The sequence below is a fragment of the Schistocerca americana genome, chromosome 5, assembly GCF_021461395.2.
Source record: "Schistocerca americana isolate TAMUIC-IGC-003095 chromosome 5, iqSchAmer2.1, whole genome shotgun sequence".
Taxonomy (NCBI): Eukaryota; Metazoa; Arthropoda; class Insecta; order Orthoptera; family Acrididae; genus Schistocerca; species Schistocerca americana.
In genome coordinates, this window is record NC_060123.1 from 719,199,285 (window position 1) to 719,220,423 (window position 21,139).

The 21,139-nt window shown below is 40.9% G+C and overlaps 1 protein-coding gene across 1 annotated transcript in view; it reads right to left on the minus strand.

Moving 5' to 3' along the window:
* LOC124616658 (hypermethylated in cancer 1 protein-like) overlaps window positions 1-21,139 on the minus strand; it is a 410,590-nt gene that overhangs the window by 53,190 nt on the left and 336,261 nt on the right. Inside the window, exon 10 of the mRNA XM_047144986.1 lies at window positions 7,960-8,323. Coding sequence (XP_047000942.1) covers window positions 7,960-8,323 — 364 coding nt within the window. The remainder of the gene's footprint in view (window positions 1-7,959; window positions 8,324-21,139) is intronic.

Here is a 21,139-nt window from a genome sequence, read left to right on the forward strand (position 1 = left end):
GCAGAGCCACGTGTGAAAGCACCCACGTGATTTACCAACTGACCTGCCTACACTGTGACGCATTCTATGTGGGAATGACCAGCAACAAACTGTCCATTCGCATGAATGGACACAGGCAGACAGTGTTTGTTGGTAATGAGGATCACCCTGTGGCTAAACATGCCTTGGTGCACGGCCAGCACATCTTGGCACAGTGTTACACCGTCCGGGTTATCTGGATACTTCCCACCAACACCAACCTATCCGAACTCCGGAGATGGGAACTTGCCCTTCAGTATATCCTCTCTTCACGTCATCCGCCAGGCCTCAATCTCTGCTAATTTCAAGTTGCCGCCACTCATACCTCACCTGTCTTTCAATAACTTCTTTGCCTCTACACTTCTGCCTCGACTGACATCTCTGCCCAAACTCTTTGTCTTTAAATGTGTCTGCTTGTGTCTGTATGTGTGGATGGATATGTGCGTGTGTGCGAGCGTATACCTGTCCTTTTTTCCCCCTAAGGTAAGTCTTTCCGCTCCCGGGATTGGAATGACTCCTTACCCTCTCCTTTAAAACCCACTTCCTTTCGTCTTCCCCTCTCCTTCCCTCTTTCCTGATGAGGCAACAGTTTGTTGCGAAAGCTTGAATTTTGTGTGTATGTTTGTGTTTGTTTGTGTGTCTATCGACCTGCCAGCGCTTTTGTTCGGTAAGTCACCTCATCTTTGTTTCCTTCTATTCTAATTGACACACCGTCTTTTTTACCTGGACAAATTCAGCTTAATTCTTTATTCTGAAAAAAAAAAATGTTACCACTCTTTCTTTTACGGGATCTGGAATCTTCTTGCCACACTTGTTCTTTGGCAGAGCTAATGCATCATTTTCTGCCTGTAACTTCCTAGCTGATTTTACCATACTCTCTGAAACACCAAATTCTTGCATTGTCTCTTTTATAGTCCAGCTTTGTGGTACTAATGTTAGTATTTGCAATTTTTCAGGCTGCCTTGACAGCTGCAACTTGTCTTTCAATTCTTTAATCAGCTGCTTATAATCTTCACAATCAGGACATGTCTTGCTTGTATTAGGTACTTGAAGATCTTTTGGGGTGAATCCTCCAGCAGCAGCAAAGTTATTCGCAATTGCCTCTTGAGCTTCGCTTATTTTTCATTTTGCGTAACCTTTCACATCCCTTTTTGATACTGTCTGAAATTTTAGAGGGGGACACTCCAAAAGCAGTTAGACTTGAATCAATTGATACTTCTGGATATGCTTCATCTTCTGACTGGTTTGAAGTTGACTGTGATTTTTTTGCTTTCTTTGCTAAAAATTGTTTTCTTTAAATTGGATAGATCTTCTGACCAGGTTTCACATTGCTCATAGTCATGGCTTGCAATTGTTTTGCTGTTTCCACACTGACAATCCATAAACCCTTTTTAATAGAATGTTTCTTTGCACCAAAAAGATTATGACAAGATCTCTGTAGAAAGTCATATTTGTCCACAAGTATTGCTTTGTGATGAAAGCATATTTGTGAATTTTCAGTAAGACATATCTCACTTCTTTGGTTTATTAATTCCTGTTGCTCTACTGAAAATTCTTTGATTGGAATGAAGCCTTGTTGATGTGTGTATGTTTTCAGATGACATTTAGAATTATCTGAAAGGCCAATGATACATGGTACTGAAACCTCGCTGATATCCATTACACTACAATTAAATTTATGCTTCCAATTGCCGTTTGTTTCAATATTAGATAAAGTAGAAGTGGTGTATCTTTTCAACTGAAAAATATTAAAGAATCATAGATAATGGGAACTTCCTTGAGAATACAAAATTAAACAACCTGATAAACATTTCTAAAGAGGTACTCCATACCTTGAAATAAATTTTACTTGCCAAAAAAAGATGTTCATCCAGTAATGACAACACATTTTACATCATTTAAAAAGGCACACACAACATCTGAACACTCTTAACTACACAACAGTGTGCTTCAGACTGATTGTTGAAGCATGTTACCAAACACCATTGTTGACATTAAGCATTATTGACACTGTCTCCAAAATAAAAACAACTTTTTCTGGTCAGACAAGGTGAGCACAGATAACTCCATTATTATTTGAGCAATCTGGATGCCACTTGCAGAGCTTTATTACATGCTGACAGGTTGCAGATAACTAAAGTATGAGCCTCAGAAAGTTGTCCTTTCAGTAGATACAAGGCAAAAAGTATGGTCAAAATTTGGTACGACAAGATTTATGACCCACTTTGATAGCACACTATGATGAATTTACAATAGTATGACCTTGTCGAGAAATGTAATGTACTGAAAATATAAATTTATTTCTTCTTAAATGCAAAGTCTCCAAAATAAAAAGAACTTTTTCTGATCAAACAAGGTGAGCTCTTTTCAATGGTACTGAGAAAAATCAAATTTGAGTGATCCTTTTCGAGATATGACCTTTTGAAAGTGAGCCAAAATTGACTGATTAAATTTTTTAGGACACTTTGAACTTCGATAACTCAGTTATTATTTGAGCAATCTGGGTGCCACTTACAGAGCTTTATGACATGCTGGCAGGCTGCAGCTAACTAAAGTATTAGCTTCAGAAAGTTACTCGTTCAGTAGATACACGGCAATAAAGTATAGCCAAAATTTGGTATGAGAAGATTTATGAGCCACTTTTATAGCACACTATGATGAATTTACCATAGTTTGACCTTTTGTACTACAACTAAGCTATTGTACCCAAAAAGTTGAACAGGGTCACAAAGTTTCAGCACGACAGTTCTCTTAGATCCTGAACAATGGTAAAACAAAGTTGATCATTTATTCATTTCAGTCGCAATGTCAAAAAGCGAGCCTTTACACATCTGTAATTTGGCAGTGCTTCATGTCTATATGTACATACCGTAAAAATTTCATCGAAATTGGAGATGGTCGAGTGGGGACCCTTAGGCCGCTTGACATGGAATGACTCCTAAGGGTGGGCCAACAGCAAATTGAATACCACCACTACCAATGGAGAGCACCACAAACTTGTAAGTCATTTTCAGCCAGGTGCCCAGATACTTTTGATCACATAGTGTATAACCTATAAGTGTAAATGATAACCTGTATGCGCAAATGAATAAATCATGTAATATTTCAGGACAACCACTGAAGATGTCTTATAACTAATGCAAAGCGTGTCTACATGCACGAAATAAATAAATAAAAAAACTTAAAGTGCAGCATGAAAAAGAGTTTTTCTTTTGAACTGCTGTAATTTAGCTTGAAAGAAGTTCACAATCTGCAGGACTGTCATCATAGCTGATCATAGCCCTCTGTTTCTGAGTCTACGTGAAGGTTTAAAGCAGACTTCAAAGGTTCTGTTGTGAGCTAGGCTGCAACTTTCTGGGCTCACGTCATAGTGTCGAGAATTGGAGTGTGGCCCTAAACTGGTCAGGTGTGCACTACACATCAGAGGCTGCTGCTCAGGTAGACTGTATGTATGGGCAAGGGTGTGTGGGAAATTTTTCTTTTTAGCTCAGGCGTCTCTCCATCTGGTATGAACACTGACATCCATAGAAGACCCTGAAGTATTAGAGTAAGATTCAAAGAAATGTCCCCCACATACGAAACCATTAAAATTCTACTAATCAACTGACAAAGTATTTGCAACAAAAGGTCCCAGAGTTTGAAACAGTCTCAAAAGCAGTGTAGCTCACCTACTACTAGCTATTAAAAGCTAGGTAAAACCCAAAATTCACAGTGTTGAAAATTTTTTGAGTACTTTGAAGTCTACATTGAAACTATAAGCTAATGGGAGATGGAGGTGGTGTGTTTGTCACAGCAGACAAGAAATGCAAATCCATCACAACAGAAATTGAAGCTACATGTGCGACAGTTTGGGTGAAACTGTGTCGAGGGCAAGCATAAACTTCTAGTCAAAGACTTCCATCGATCGCCAGACTCTTCCCCAGATGTAACTGAAAACTTAACAAAAAGAAACTCAGTTCGCTAGTACAAATATCCTCCAATATCTTGTGTCACACGGTCAGCACGTGAAGCGTCCCAGATTGGCTTGGGCTGTATGGTGGTTTGTTATACATGATCTCATGTACCTAACATGTAAATAAGTCGCCACCTGAACACTCCTTCTATAGATGATGAACGTAGCTTAGTGAATATTCCGTCACCATTAAGAATTACTAATTAGGATCCAGCTAGGTTGTACCCTGAATCTATATGACTTCTTCCCTGAATTTTGTTCAGACTTCATCTCCTCACAGACTGCAGATAAACCTGCTGAAAATTAAGTTCTCATTCTCATCTGGTTCATCACATAAATAAGAAGTTAGGTACAATTCACCTTCTTATATTATCTTCAAAATTACAACTCAATGCATGATAAATGAGGACAGCTACCAACTCATTATACTGTCTCTGTACTACATACATAACAGGTCTGATAGTCAACTTGATAATTAAGAATCACAATGGATTTATTATCTTTGAAATTTTGCGTTCATAGATTTCATGGAGCTCTTTCTTCCGCACTCCCCACTCCATGGAACTCTTATCTCTGCCTCGGCAGGTAAGGTCATCTGACTGCTACCTACTTCTGTACAGCCACTGGATCGTTAGCTCTGATATCAGCACCTACAATTTAAAACACCTCCCAACAGTGGGGTGCTCACCACTTATCGACAACCCTGTCAGGAAAATCTTTTCTCTGACATTTATATTTAAGGATGTGATACCTCTCATTCAACACATACACTAGTACAACAGTTCAAGATGGAAGGGACCCCTCCATGGTATACAGTCATTGTAAAGAAACTGCAAGATAGCTGTAAAAGAAAGCACATGGCCAAAGATGGAGAGATGTTAAATGAAATACATGTCGCTTTGAAGAGGGTAATGCATGAAGCCTTTATCGGTTACCGTAGCAGAATAATACTGCAAGATGTCTTCCAAAATTCAAAGAAATTCTAGTTGCATGCAAAGGCTGTAAATGGTACATAAATTAGTGTCCAGAAAATCATGGATGACACAGGGAAAAAGACTGGGGCTAGTAAAGCAAAAGCAGAAATACTCAACTCAGTTTTCAAATGACTCTTCACCAAGGAAGATACAGACATACTGCAACAATTGGAAAGACAAGTGTTATATAGATATTAGCGGCAGTGGCATGGAGAAACATATGAAATCGCTACAATTAAACAAGTATTTGTGGCCCTACAGGATCTTTATCAAATTCTATGCAGAATCTACAGCTGAACCAGTTCCCATTTTAACCAGAATATACCATCAATACCTTGAACAAAAAACTGTGCTCAGTAGTTGGAAGACAGCACAGATCACAACAGTATACCAGAAGGGTAGCAGATGTAATCTGCAAAATGACTATCCACCTCCCTTGACATCTATTTGTTGTAAAACCTTAGGATATATTCTGAGATCAAGTGTAATGAACACAACCAGAAGATTGATCTAACACATTTAAATGTGTTAGACCAATCTTCAATTTAAGCATGAATCTGTATAATTTATATCTTTGTGATTGAAGTGCCACAGTTTTATGTAGCCTCCTTCTGTCTTTTATATATGCCTAACTGGTGAAATAAATGACTTTTGCTGCCATTCTGATCATAATTTACTCCTTTATTATTAAAAAGAACCAGTGTCCCATAAAAAGCGCTAACAGTAGGTAAGGATTTTAATTATCAGTTGTGTTTATTGGCTTCCTATTGGCTCATTCCTCCTTCAAAAGGAACGGTGAGTGCTGGGGATAAGACGTGGTTTCTATCTTCATTATTCATCTTTCTTTTGGACTTCATTGTGATGACAATTTGGAAGGTAGCTAGTAACAAAGTTAAATTCAGTTTTCGTTTGTGGAGTAAACTGAAAAGTTACATTAATACTTTTGGATCAGACATATTTTCTGCTGTACGTAAAATACTTTAGTGCAAAATATGTCACCAGTCAGTGAATTACAAAAAGAAATATTTTATTTCTCAATGTATCATTACAGCCAAACACAAAAATGCACTTTCCAGGGCTACTGGCATGATAATTACTTTGCTTCCAATGGCAATTGTAACATGGAGTTGAATATTGCAATTTGCATTTCACTTTTATTCATGTTAGGACCCACCCCCTCCTCCCCACCTTGTGGAAACTACAGAATCCTACGTTAGGACAGTTTTTGGAATTTATACAGATGAATCAGTGCCGAGGGAGTCAAGTTTGAAAAAGTGTTACTTAAGTGAATGTCACAATAATCATCAAAGATAAAGCAAGAAATACAAAGATCTGGATTTCAATCAAAGATAAGGGATCCTACGGGTTCCATTATTGCCAATGTTGTTGTTAGATCCATCAGAAAGTTAATCAATAAAAACATTCTCACTTAAAACAGAGAGTTTATTTAGTAATTCATTACAGTGACTGTGGCCTGAAGAAATTCAATACAACAATATATTATTTTTCATATCATATGCTGCACCTTATATAAAAAAGACTGCCACAATTTTAAAAGTGGCACTTCATGGGACCTGCATAGCACATGGGTTTTGATAGCGTGAAAGCGATAAGAGATACAAAGCTCATTTTTGGATGTCGACAAATTAATTTCCAGTACTGAGCAGATCTTTTTGAAAGAATCATCAAATATTCTGAAATTTAAAGACATTGTGCCAGTTATAACTCCGCCCCCTCAATTTAGCATCACAAGATGGGGAACATGGATTTCAGAAGGAGACTACTACACTCGTTGTGGTGCTCTCTGAAGAACAAGGTGCTGTGACAAAGTAGGTACCTCATGACAGAGCCTCAACTAAGCACAGTTGCTACCAGACACGGCAATGAATGACAGACATCGGCGTAGTCACGGCCTCAAAAGATTCTGCACACCACTCTTGCCGAAGAAGAGCTTCGCTCGCCCACTCTGCAATTGTCACCAAAAATGACAGCATTGTCTCACTACAGAGACAGCAGCACGAGAATTGTATCGGACAGAACCGTGTAGCAAAGATTACAGTCAACTGTACATGGACAGAAGAGACTATTATCCTGAACTGTATCGAGAAATACATTAGTGTTCAGGGACACAAGCAGTACACATAGATGGATTGTTTCAAAACTGAATATTTCATCTTATTCAAGCTATAATAAATTGAACTATATTTTGATCTAATATTCTGTGTGTGTTGTAATATCCATTCAGCCTCCTCCAAAGTAACTAACCGCCACAGTGCTGACGGGTGTTTTCTGGGACGGCACTTCAAATATCCCAAGCATAACTAAGCTGGTTATTGGTCTGAATGATGAATAATATTCAGCTGCAGCAGGTAACAAACTTTCTGAATCGTTAGAAGTGAGAAATGGCTAACTCTCATTGTGGCAGAGTTCAGTTTCCTGCCACAAGTGAACCGTCAGCTTTGACAAACAAGGTAGCCTCTGACAAAGCCAGTGAAAATTACAGATGGTGTCGTGCAAAGATTGGAGAGTATGTGAGGGAAATGAGGTTCACTGGTTAGGGAAAAGCGTAAAATGGTGACTTCAAAAATCCTGACGTTGACAGAAAAGCTACAAGGTGAAAATTATATTGCAGTAGAAATGGACCCTACCACTGTTTCATGTTTTCAATTTGCTCCAGTTACCTCCGTATATGTCAGGAGGTTGTTTCCTCAGACGAAAAAATGATTATCTGACAGCACACTCAGCACAGCCCTCCACTCGCAACAATTGACAAAGAATAACTCGCGTCATCAGTGTGTCTGACACAGTGACATGGCAGGAATGTTCTGTATCTTGTCCTAATTAATTAGTTAGACGAGGTAATGCTGCAGCAGTCCCATCTTTCTATGAAAAATGTGTGTCTCAGCTAAAAGTAGCAACGCCCAAATCAAAAATGGTAAAATCGGACACGGTCCAGTTTTTTACTCGACTGCCAAAATCGTCACACTCCCAGCAGCGTGTCCGGCAGGTACTCACTGCAGTAAGGCACAGCAGGCTGCCCCTTCTCCACGGCGAGGCGCTTGTGGAGGGCAGTGTTGTAGTGGCGCCTGAGGTGCGGCACGCTGGTGAACCACCGTACGCACAAGGGGCAGTGGTACGTCTTGGGCAGTCGGTGCGGCCTGGCGTCCCAGTAGTCGGGGGGTGGCGGTGGAGCCGCGTAGCCTTCCGGAGGTGGGTCCGCAGGGCACGGGGCCGCGTAGCTGTTCGGAGGTGGGCCCACAGCGTACAGATCCGTGTGTCCGCTCGGAAGTCGGTCTTCCGGGGCCCGGACACTGAGGACGCGCGGCCCCCAGTAAGGTGGTGGCAACTTCCCCCTCTTCGTCAGCAAGTCTTCGAACTGCTGCTGGAAAAGGTGAAACCTGGGGTTTGCAGTCCTCCTACTGTACCCACAATATAACTTGGCACTTTTGGCTGAGGCTGCCAGGAGCCTAAATGTGTGTTCACCACCTAAAAACATGGGCTGTTGCTGGCAGTTTCATAGATGAGGTTGGCAAAAGAAAAAAAATCTGTACCGTAATGAGTTCATTCAACTTCCACAAATTCCTCTGCTCCTATTTCAAAAGTGCCAAGTTATATTATGTATATATTATTATTACTATCATCATCATCATCATCGTTATTAACAGTAAACACAACAAATGAGTTCACTATGTTGGATTTTTAATTGTATAACTAGTCCAACTGCACAATATATCAGTGGGTAATTTGTGGAAATCCTAGTAAAGTGGTTTTATGTAGTTGGGGATGGATAGTTTTTCGAGACCCTTGTTTTTCCAGTGCCCACTCAGAGCTTGTGGCACTGCTTGAAGTGTTCCATGAGCTGCTGGGACTACTTTCATCAGTTTACACCACAGTCACTGTAGCTCAGTTTTCGAGTCCTCGGGTCTTATAAGTTTTTCAATTCTTTTCTCACTGCTTTTGCTGTCACTGGAGGTTGAAATGTCCACGATCTGCAGTTATTTTTGCTCCAAAATTGTGACGTTTGGTGTATCACATGTTCTGACATCCGATCTGAGGTTGAAAGTACCACAGTAAGTTGTTATTTCTGTTTTTGAGAACTTTTTCAGCTTTTGGTCATTACTACAGGCAGAAGATGACTTTGGCATAATTTCCAGTGGATTATTTGTACTACAGCATTGTGTCTCTGCTCATAATTGTCCTGAGTGGTCTTTTTGCATCAGCTCACGATGTGGTGAATTGTTTCCTCAGCTCCTTTGCAGTCTGCACTTTTCTTGATTCTGGCTTTGATGGCTGTACTACTGATAACTTGGTTTTCTGCAGCAAAAATAAGTCCTTCAATTTTCCTCATTCATGGTTCTGCTGGTCAGCCAGGACCAGGTGCTTTCTTTATCTGTTTCACCTTCGATTTCCTCAAAAAATTGCACTCGTTCTATAGGTTGTCAGTCCAACATTAGAGTGCAGCTTTCTGGTATAGTGTCTTGGTTTCTTGTACTTTGAGATGCTTTCATTGTTGACTTCGATCAGTTATTATTATTGTTATTATTAGTATTTTTATAGGTGTGATCAAATCCTATTAGATCACACAAAGCATCATTATTTAATTTTCTGTATTTCTTGTGGACGTCTTATTTTTTTCCATGAATTTTTTCTTTCAACAGTCCATTTTGTTTCCATTTACCGTACTTCATAGTTTCATTCCCTAGCTGCACTTGCAACCTGTTAATTTTTTGGCTGTATGATTTTCTCTCTGCCTTTCAAGGAATTTATATAGGCTGTTTCTACATCCTTTTTGAATTTCAGGGTGTAGTTGTTCATCATTCTGTGCATGCTGAAATTTTGTGGGTAAGTACAAGGGCTGTTCAATAAAGAATTATCATAATTTTTTTATGGTCATAATTTCTCACGCTAAAATTTAATCTTATGATATTCTGTTAGCTTAATGTGCAACAAACACGCCGAAGTAGTTTCATTGTAGGGACTCCCGATTCCTGCCTGTGAGAGGCAGGCAGGGTCGGACATGTTGGTCGGACATGTTAAGTATCGCCTACCGCTGCAATGGAGGTAACACGCGAGGAACAATATGCGGCTTTGAAATTCTGATTTCGTCTCAACAAATCTTCAGCTGAGGCCTATACAATGTCAGAGGAGGCCTATGGAGAGTCTGTTCTTCCCTACAGCACAGCTCGAAGATGGTTTAAAATGTTTAAAGAGGGGAGACAATCAATTTCAAAGAAAGGTGGGCCTGGCGCTCCAATTACTGCTCTTATGGAAGGAAACAACACCGCTGCTGTCACTGTGAGATAGGATCGACGAATTACCTGAAGACCACTTTCTGAAATACTAAACATTTCATTGGGTGCCTACCACACGTTGGTGACAGAAAAATTACAGATGACGGCATGTTTGTACGCGATGGGTTCCAAGACTGTTAATTCCTGAACAAAAGTTAATTCGCTTGCAGGTCTGCATAAAGTTGATGTTAGAGGAAGATCTGGAGTTTCTTTCAAATGTAACCACTGTTGATGAAACTTGGCTACATCATTTTGATCCCGAGAGCAAACAGCAAAGCTCAGTGTGGAAATCTTCATTACCAACCCCCCAAAAAAGCAAAAGTGGTTGCTTCTGCTGGGAAAGTTATGGTCATCTCAATCTTTGATATTCATGGAATGGTTTATCAGCATGTTGTACAACAACAGGTCATACTTATATCTCATTTAAAGTTAATCAGCCGGTACTTTCGCGAAGCAGTCCCTCAAATACTCTTCAATGGTACCCAACTACCATACCAAAAAAAAACAGTAAAAGACCTTGGAATAATCTTGGATGAACACCTAAACTGGGAAAAACAAACAGTCACAGCTTGCCGGAAATCGCTCTCCTCCCTGCATGCAATTCAAAAATTTAGAAAAATATTTCCAACCCATGTTAAACAAAAATTAGTCCAAACACTAGTCTTGCCTAATCTTTACTACTGTGATGTAGTTCAACACGGCACAAATAGTGAAAATTCGAGATGCCTCGAGCTAGTGATGAATGCTTGCGTTAGATACGTATGCAATATACGGTTGTATGATCATATCAGTCCTTCATACTCCCAGCTAGGTTGGATGCGCCCACATAAGGCACGCGATCTCCACATGATGTGCTTACTTCATCGATTTCTTAGCCACTGGTGCCCCCTACTTATCTTCTCACATTAAACACCTATCATCATTCCACAACCGCAATACCTGATCGGATACGTCTAGCATCTTGGCTGTACCTTTACATAGCACAAAATCTTTCTCCGTGTCATTCTCCATCTCAGCCATACGACTATGGAAAGCGCTCCCCTGTGATCTGCGTCTTATCCAGAACCACTCAACATTCAAGAGGGAACTCAAGACTTACATATTAGGGACGGTATAGCCACCATTGTTGTGCCCCTCTCATCCCTTTCTTTCCCCTCTCCATCATAGCTTCGAATTTTACCATTCTATTTCTCTTCCTCTAACCTTTCTACCTCGTCTATATCTCTTTCACCCCATTCTATCGTCTTATGTCTCTGCTTGATGAGAATAACTCACAAGCTGCAAGAATATAACGAGAAAATTCCCAACAAGCAATAGGACTGACATTCATAAAAGAAAAATATGTTTACTTTCATATACATAGTCATTACTATCATTATTATTATTATTCTTGATTGTTATAATTATTTTTTGATTGTTATAATTATTTTTTGATTGTTATAATTATCATTGTACTACTTTTATAATCTCTATTTTTTTCTTTAACATTAATACTGTATAACATGTTATATGTCCTTAATGTTCTGTAGAAACTGAAATTTGTTGAATCTGAGTATGCCTGATTAGGTGTAAGAGAGGACCTGAAGACCCTAATCCTGCCCGATAAAATAAATGCATAAATAAATAAACAGTAACTGGACAATACTACAGGGATGTCCTGAAACTGGGTGTATACGGGGACAAGGGAAAAAAATTCCTGGATATCCCGTTTAAAAAATATGCTTTTTCCAGGGCGAAAATAGACTTTTTACGTGCTAAGTAACAGTAGGTGTTCCGTAGATTTTTTCCCTCCGAACTGTAAAACTTATCAATCTCTTGAATGGTTAATGTTTTATACACTGGCGTAGAACTTCCCGGAAAAAAAAGGAGAGAGAGAAGACGGGGGAGAGAAGTTTTGGAAAGACTTTTAATGATAAAAAAGGAGAGAAGTTTCGGAAAGACCTTTGATGTGCAGCAACATATATGCTGTACATTTTCATATTACGAAAGTACAAGTTTGAATTGCATCAAACACAGCGCGTTAGTTTCCGGAGCGTTGAAATCGAGATTGCGATGTCCTTTTGTAAGCCAGTCGTATCTCATGCCACGTGATCTCGCCAGCCGATAACAGCAGATATTCACAGCGTAGGACACGTGTTATAGTTAGCCAATAGCAAGATCACTGTTCCGTAGTGCGAACACACAAAGAGGAAAAGTTAACGGTTTACATTAATATATATAGTACAGCTACAAGAAAAGCTAAGCTTTCACATATAATATTGGTCTCTCAGATTAACAAGCTACAAAAGAAGCCAAGCTTTCACATGTAATATTGTTTTTTTTCATGCGTTATACTTTAAGACATGTCAAACAAATGTGCCAGTAAATTTAAAATTATTACATAAATGTCTGGTCTACTGGGCTCGAAATTCTTGTAAGTGGCTGGTCCTCACAGTGTTCAGTTTTAAACGCTCTGTGATTTAGAAATTCATCGCACTTTCTCACACGTAACATAATTCATCTTGCGTAAAAAGAAATTTACTTTGAAAGTAACGTTTTTCGAACCACCGTTCGCAATACTATCTGGAGACTGTCAGAAATAGGTTCGATTTAGCTGTTGCCAGAGAGCGCTAGAAAAATGGCATTATTGCACGTGCGCAGCTGCAGTGGTGTAGGAAGCCTGCATGTTCGTATGTATAAAGCATTAAGAGAGCTTACATTACACCATACAAGAAACAGGGCATCAGAGGCTACTCAAAGAGCATTGAAATTTCGTACACCATACTAAAATGAATAATTCGGCTTGAATTCTCATTGTAGGCCTCCAATCCTTGAAGAGGTTTGTCAGTACCTCTCACAATAGCAATTGTTAACCATGAATTACCACTAACTACTTCTGTTGTAGTACAAGAAAATTGAATCTTGCAACCAACAAAAGTAATAGGTTCTTGCAGTAGCTCCTGTTGACCAGTCTCATTTGGTGTAATTGAAAACGTGTCCACTGTCTTGTAAACTGGAAGTCTGCTCCTCCTCATGTATCTTCTGCGTCGGTACGGCATGGCTGTCTGCTCGCTGCGGCTGCCTCGAGTCGAATGAGCCTGCAGCTGCCTCAGTACCGGATGACGCCACTGAAAAGACGTCACCGCGCCAGTTATCAGCGCCGTTGCGCAACAGGATGTGAATTTTCCAGCAACATGCTCCTAGTAATACTAGGGAGCGTGTTGCCCAGCCCATTTGAATCGCGCGCCACAGCCTCGTTCTGCGGCTAAGTCCCACTCAAGGTCACATGCCTTACACAGCGGCATACGGTGAACGCGCACTCACTTGATAGCTCCCGGCCACAGAAGTCCGTTTTGTTTTCATTTCACGTGGGATCTGGAAACGAAGAGGAAACAGTGAAATCACTTAACGCAAATACGGGTCATGTGGAGACTAACCTCCTCCCCACTACAACTCAGACAACTCTGCGCATGCGCGAATCTGGCAGCTACAGCGCGCGAGAAAACTTTTTCTCGTTTGCATCTGGCTGCTTGCTGCTACTGCCGATACAGCTAACAGCCACACTTCAAGTAGCGGGAAGCGGAAGCAGGTACTGTCATACACAAGTCAACTGCGGATGCGCGTGAGCCCGCTGGCAACTGGTCAAACGAACCTAATGCGACCAGAGTCTCAGTTAAGGAACCTAGGTCGTGTATTCCTCCGCCGCTGCTATTTCTGCGACTCTTGCGATTTCTGCGACTTACCACCTTATGAAAGTTACATCTGTCCACACAGAAAATTGCATCTCAACAAACCTGTCATTGGCAATTATGTTTTACGTGTTCACAGGTACCAGAACTACATTTCAGTCACTCAGTAAAGTGATAACTCAAAATATCATTGTCAACAGATCTGGAGAAATTGCCACTGCGTCTTTAGACCGGTTTCGTCAGACGAGAGGTTGGTTTCTAAGCGTTTCGATGGACTTAATTACTTCAGTAAGATCGTTCTTGCAAATGTGAAACATACCCCATTGAGTAGCTTTCATTACAGCAAATATTAGCAATCTACTCTGTCAATTATATTGCTTGTAATTAGTGACAGCAAAAATTGTTTAATAATCCTTGTGATTTTGCAGACACAGTTCTGATTCTGATTACTGTTTGCTGTACGTATCTATCCACATCAAGGCTGTTGGGAGAGACTCATGAAGATTCAAGACAGTTCTTAGAGGATTTGCAGTTTAAAAGTGACATAATTGTGAAATAAGTGTGCAGATGAGTGATTAAACAGTGTTTTATTGAAGTAGTTGTGCGATTTTAAAGGAATAATAAATGTTAAATACAGTGAGTGAATAATGAAAATGTCATTTTCCACATGTTAAGCCGTCCTATACCCGTAATATTCTGCCACTTATTTATTGGTAAACACTTGTTGGAGAGTGACATGCTGCCCCCCCCCCCCTTTCTACACAATATTGGTGTGACACTGACTTGTAACATATCGCGAAGTCTAGAATATGCATTTTGAGGCTGTTGATATGAAAGTGGGAAGTACAGATCTTCCAGTTAAATCAGGAATAGCTTACGTGCAGTACTTGAAAGTAACACAGGAAAAGCTTACTTATGTAGGTGGTAGTAGTGTCGGCAAAAAGTTCTTGTGTGTGAAGTTGCCATGTAGAACACCAGGTGTAAAACTTTTCTCCCGAGTCTTGAACTGTGTCGGAACAAAAGTGAGGCATTCATATGACTCAATACTACTGTTTTCATTTCACTACACTTATACAGATGTCTGAGTTCTGCTGTGTAAACATTGCAAAGTCCTGTAGGCATGTGGAGTATTAACCAAAACTGTCATATTGGAAGCCGAATCAAACACATTTGTTACGTTACGTGATATTTTCAGGAGAAAAAGGCAATGTTGCCTTTTATTAATATAACACATTCAAAGCCACAACTGTGTTTGACCAACCGTAACTGACGCTGAATGTTCATGTCGTCATATAACATGAAGTACTTATTTCAATAGTGGTACAAGTCCATTACCTCCACTTTTCTGTCTATAATGCTTCTGAAATTAATTATCCAAACAAACATAAATAAAGATTCATCTCTAGCAAGAAGCCATATGCTTGAATATTTCTGGTATCTCAACTGCAGATTTTCCAGCGCTCATTTAACTTTACGACTCTGTATCTCAAAATAAACAAAAATGGACTTGTACCACTATTGAAATAAGCCCTTCAGATGCACACACACAGCACATCGATCTCGTGAGGCACAAGGCTCTCATAACAAAGTACGTACGTCGGTCAACAGATGGCACATGTTAACTGCGCTTTTTAGTTGGTACTTGCGACTCTTAGTTGCGACTTGTCACAGAAATCGCCTTTGGCCAAGAGATGGCACTGTTAACTGCGCTTTTAAGTTGCTACTTGCGACTTCTAGTCTTCTTCTTGTCACTGAAATCGCAGAAAGCAGTACGGAATTCGGCCAACAGATGGCTCACAGCGTTGAATGTGAAATGCTACTTGCGACTGCTAACTGTGACTGAAATCGCAGTTAGAAATTGTAAAGTTGTTGTTGTGATATCTGTGACTTCTCAATCACTGTGATTTCTAACAGATACGCGATTTCCTGCCCTCACTACTGCACACAGTGTCCCTTTGTTCCTTCGGTTACCCCATTTCAGCAGCTGACAACGTTTCAACTGGAACACACTGGGGTTTTACCGTTCGTGTGTAGTTTGAAAACAGTAGATCTGTGATGAAGACAGTTTGACATTCTGCATAACATTGCCATTTTTAATGCCAACACAGCTCGGTACTGGGTTTGGCAGGTGGAGGAAACAGGTAGTATAATAAGAAGAGATACACATGGCTGACACAGATCTGTCAGAAAACCAGAAAATGTGAATTTGATGAAAGCCCCAGTTGAGCAATCGCCAGGATGTCCTGCTCTAAGGCATTCTGTTGCATTGGGAATTTCAGGTAACTGCAGTTCGAGAGAATTCTGCATTACAATTTCAATTCCGACCCCTTCAAAATAATGACGGTTGAAGAATTGGGCCCAGCAGACTGTGCCAACCACAGCAATCTGAGAGACCAATAATCTCAACAGATCCCTTCGGGGCAGCTTTCTTCCATAGCGACAACGCACATTTTCACGTCGGTGGGATTACGAACAAATAAAATTTTTTATACAGAGCTGAAAATGACCTCCGAATTATTCACGAAAAGCTGCAATGGTCCCCTAGGCTAACAGTGCCGTGTGCCGTATAACAATTCGGTGTGATAAGCCCTTGCTTCTTTGAGGAGGAATGTGTGACAATGACAGTAAGTTCTGGACATTATGCTACAATTTTGCAAAACTTTCAGCAGCCCAGAATGGAAGAGATTGTTGAAGAAGAGGGATTTGGGGACTTGTGGTTCCAACAGGATGGAGCTACAGCTCAGATGCGAAAAATTCGTTTAATGTTTTGAGAAAAATGTTAGCGGGTCTCTTTGAGGAGTGATGTGGTGTTGCCTGTGTGGTCACCACATTTGAGCATTTGTGACTTCTTTTCTTGGGGATGTCTAAAGGAAAAGGTGATTAAATGTCACCCTCACATTCAACCAGAGATAAAGGAGTAGATTACTGAAGAAGTTGATGCCACGCTTTTGTGATATGTTTAAGAGAGCTTTAAAAAAATCTTTAGAGATCATCTCCGAAAGTATATTGGTGCTAACGGCCATCATATTTTATTTTCTTCCGTGCCGCATTACTGATTACGTTTCCTATGGCACTGGACTGAGATGTGGATTGAGAGGCACAATATTTTATCTAGTTGAAGTACAGTGGCATCAGGATTGTTAGCTGCTACCGTTAGCTCGGTGTCTATTTGTCAGTCATAGAGGATGGCATTACATTACAACTGCTTCATGTTCACGTTCAGGTACTTCGTGGAGAGATTTGCGTATATGCCACTGATGGTATGAGCACACCTCTCGCTAATGACCTCGTAGTTGAGCGCCCTTTAACCCCCCAGCACACCTCTGGAGGTAGGCAGCCTCACTATAACATTACAGGTCGGGCCTGATCTATGAAGTCTTGAATATCTTATTTGTATCTGCCAGTTGGTATGGACAAATTGAGATTTCGGGCATTTCTTTATATAGTTTTGCGTGAGTAAGTCCCGACGCTCTGCAAAGCCGTCATTTAGTTACGCGCGATCTGCTATCTGTTATGTTTTATTTTCCGATAATAAATCATATTTTTCTGATTACCGTTGAAATATAATGACGATAAATGTTTGAGGTAATTTGGAATAATATTTTAGTAACTATATAGATGAAGTGACGTCATTCATTTACTCATAGGAAAAAAAGAATGTTAATTGTGCGTTTATGAACGGTCACTTCGGGATCAGTGATTACGATTCGAGAAATAACTGATTTGATGAAGTTCAATTGCACACAATCGCGTGGGGCGAATTATGATCTTGGAATTGATTGTAGATGTATGCAGGTCGATTTCGTGACAGGCTAGTAAGCGTCGCGAGTGTGTCGCGGTATCCAGATTGTTTTTCGCGCTGCCGATGGTTTGCTTTAAACTCGCGAAAATACAATTTACGCGAATTCTTAATTATCGCGAAAGGGTACAATATTTGATGGTTATCCCACTTTTGATGGCCATCGTGGAGGACGTAAGTTTGGATAGAACGATCAATTTCAAAATTCAATATAAATCCTGTTGATCGAAGTAGCCTAGCAACCCAAAAGCACATACGTGGTTATCAGCAGAAACAGTGTACTATTTTTCATGTACAGATTTACACTCTACATCGAAGTGTGAATGATTTGTGGGTGCGAAATAAACATTTGATTGAATAAAAAGAAATATACCAAGAAGTTTATTCGTATATTTTGTTATTTCACGATCAGTGATATTTTCTTATAGTGGTGTATAGCCTTACGTATTATTAATATTGTGACAGACTGGTCGTAAGTGCTCTCGTTACGAGTAGAGTTTTGGCCCTGATTAAGAGTAGCTGGTTCTTAGAGTCTCAAAGATTAAGTGAAGAATAAAATCACAGTTAAATAACGCTGCATCGAAACCCACTATCTTTATACTATATTACGCTAGGTGTTCTGGAATCAGGTGATACCGTGGCCGTATAGTTGTTTGTTGTCAACAACAAATAGGTAAACACAAACATAAACATTTCTCATGCTCTGATATCGACGAGGGAAAGAAGAGACGACAGCGACGACATACACGTACACATATACATATATAAACGGTATACGTGGCGCCTTACAATACAACTCTGCGACGTCACGGTATATGTGGCGCCTCAACGAGCGGCTCGATCACGGAGGATTTGCTGCATCGAGTCGAGTGCCATCCGGATTCACGAACCCTGGAGCTGGAGAGCACTGTAGCAGCCAGCGAATCAGCCCAACGAAGGAGGTACACTTCAATAATAGCTTAAAGTAAGCGTTACTACCAGGTATAAATAAAATAACATTATAATTGAAAAAGGAATTTTGATACCACTGATTTTGGTATACCGTATATTGAAAAGTGTATACTTTAGTACTGAATGATCATGTCGAAACTTATCACAAGAGTGCATGATAATGTGCAGTCGATTATGGAAACAATTAGAGAGAGGGAGTCCAGTCGTCTGCAAGCAGTTGCTCACGTCGGCATCAATGATGCCTGTCGCTTGGGTTCTGAGGCGATCCTCTCAGAGGTTCGTACAGGCGGCTGGCGGATTTGGTGAAGACCGCTGGCCTCGCACGCGGGGTGCAAGCAGAGCTCTCTATTTGCAGCATCGTTCCCAGAGTGGATCGGAGTCCTTTGGCTTGGAGCCGAGTGGAGGGTCTCAACCAGAGGCTTCGTCGACTCTGTGACGGTCTTGGCTGCTGATTTCTAGACTTGCGCTATTGGGTGGGGAATTGTAGGACGCCCCTAGATAAGTCAGGGGTGCACTACACAAAGGAAGCGGCTACTCGGGTAGCAGAGTACTAGTGGCGTGCACAAGGGTTTTTTTTAGGCTAGGCAGTAGTGCGAGGTGTCCTGATGAACACTCACCAGTCAACGTGCAGGCAGGGAAATCAGGACGCGCTCAGTGTAAAGACACTTCTGCTATCAAGGTATTAGCAGTAAATTTTCAGAGTGTTCGGAATAAAGTTCCTGAATTTACTGCCCTCCAGGAAGCGTGTGGCGCGCAAATTATTCTCAGGACTGAGACCTGGCTGAACCCTAAGATAGGAAGGTCTGAAATATTTAGTGAGGGTTGGAACGTGTATCGGAAAGACAGATTAGACACCGTAGGAGGTGGTGTCTTCAATGCAGTTGACAAAAACATTGTGTCTACTGAGGTCGAAGTAGAGTGTGATTGTGAAGTTATCTAGACACGTTTAACAGGGCTAAGGGAAATAAAGTTAATCGTGGGGCGTTATTACCGGCCACCAGGTTCCACCGCGACAGTTCTAGAATCATTCAAAGGGAGTCTAGTCTACATTCTGTATCGCAGAAGTACCCGGATCACGGTATATTAGGCGACTTCAACCTACCTAGTATAGACTGGGATGTCTATGGATTCATTGCAAGTGGTACAGACACGCCGTTGTGTGAATTACTTTGGAACACATTATCCGAAAACTGTCTTGAGCAGCTAAATCGACAGCCAACGCGTAATGGAAATATTTTAGATCTGGTAGCCACGAACTGACCAGACCTCATCGACGGTGTCAGTGTTGAGGCAGGGATTAGTGATCATGATGTTGTCATTACGACTATGGTTACGAAGGTTAAAAAGTCGGTCAAGAAGGCTAGGAGAGTATTCTTACTAGAAAGAGCAGATAAGCAGTTGTTAGCATCCCACTTAGTAAATGAATCGACTTCATTTACTTTCGGTACGATGGACGTGGAAGAATTATGGACAAATTTTAAACACATTGTAAATCACGCATTGCACAAGTATGTGCCGAAAAAGTGGGTTACGGACGGAAAAGACCCACCGTGGTTTAACAGCGCAATTCGGAGAATGCTCAGGAATCAAAGGCAGTTGCACTCGCGGTACAAGAAAGATCGGGAGAATGAGGACAGGCAAAAGTTAGTAAGAGATTCGTGCTGCTGTAAAAAGGGCGATGCGCGAAGCATTCAACCACTACCACCGTCATACTTTAGCAAAAGATCTTACTGGTCTTACGTAAAATCGGTAAGCGGGTCGAAGGCTTCCATCCAGTCACTCACTGATCAGTCTGGCCTGGTAATGGAAGACAGCAAAACGAAAGCTGAAATTTTAAATTTAGCATTTGAGAAATCTTTCACGCAGGAGGATCGTACAAACATACCGTCGTTTGAGTCTCGAATGGAGGTCATAGTGATAGATATCCCTGGAGTTGTGAAGTAGCTGAGCCGGCCGAAGTGGCCGTGCGGTTAAAGGCGCTGCAGTCTGGAACCGCAAGACCGCTACGGTCGCAGGTTCGAATCCTGCCTCGGGCATGGATGTTTGTGATGTCCTTAGGTTAGTTAGGTTTAACTAGTTCTAAGTTCTAGGGGACTAATGACATCAGCAGTTGAGTCCCATAGTGCTCAGAGCCATTTGAACCATTTGAAGTAGCTGAATAGGTTGAAAATAAACAAATCGCCAGGTCCTGATGGGATTCCAGTTCGGTTTTACAGAGAGTACTCTACCGCATTGGCTCCTTACTTAGCTTGCATTTATCGCGAACCTCTTGCCCAACGTAAAGTCCCGAGCGACTGGAAAAATGCGCTGGTGACGCCTCTATATAAGAAGGGTAGAAGGACGGACCCTCAAAATTACAGACCAATATCCTTAACATCGGTTTGTTGCAGGACTCTCGAACATATTCTCAGTTCGAATATAATGAATTTCCCTGAGACAGTGACGTTGCTGTCCATGCATCAGTACGGCTTTAGAAAGCATGGCTC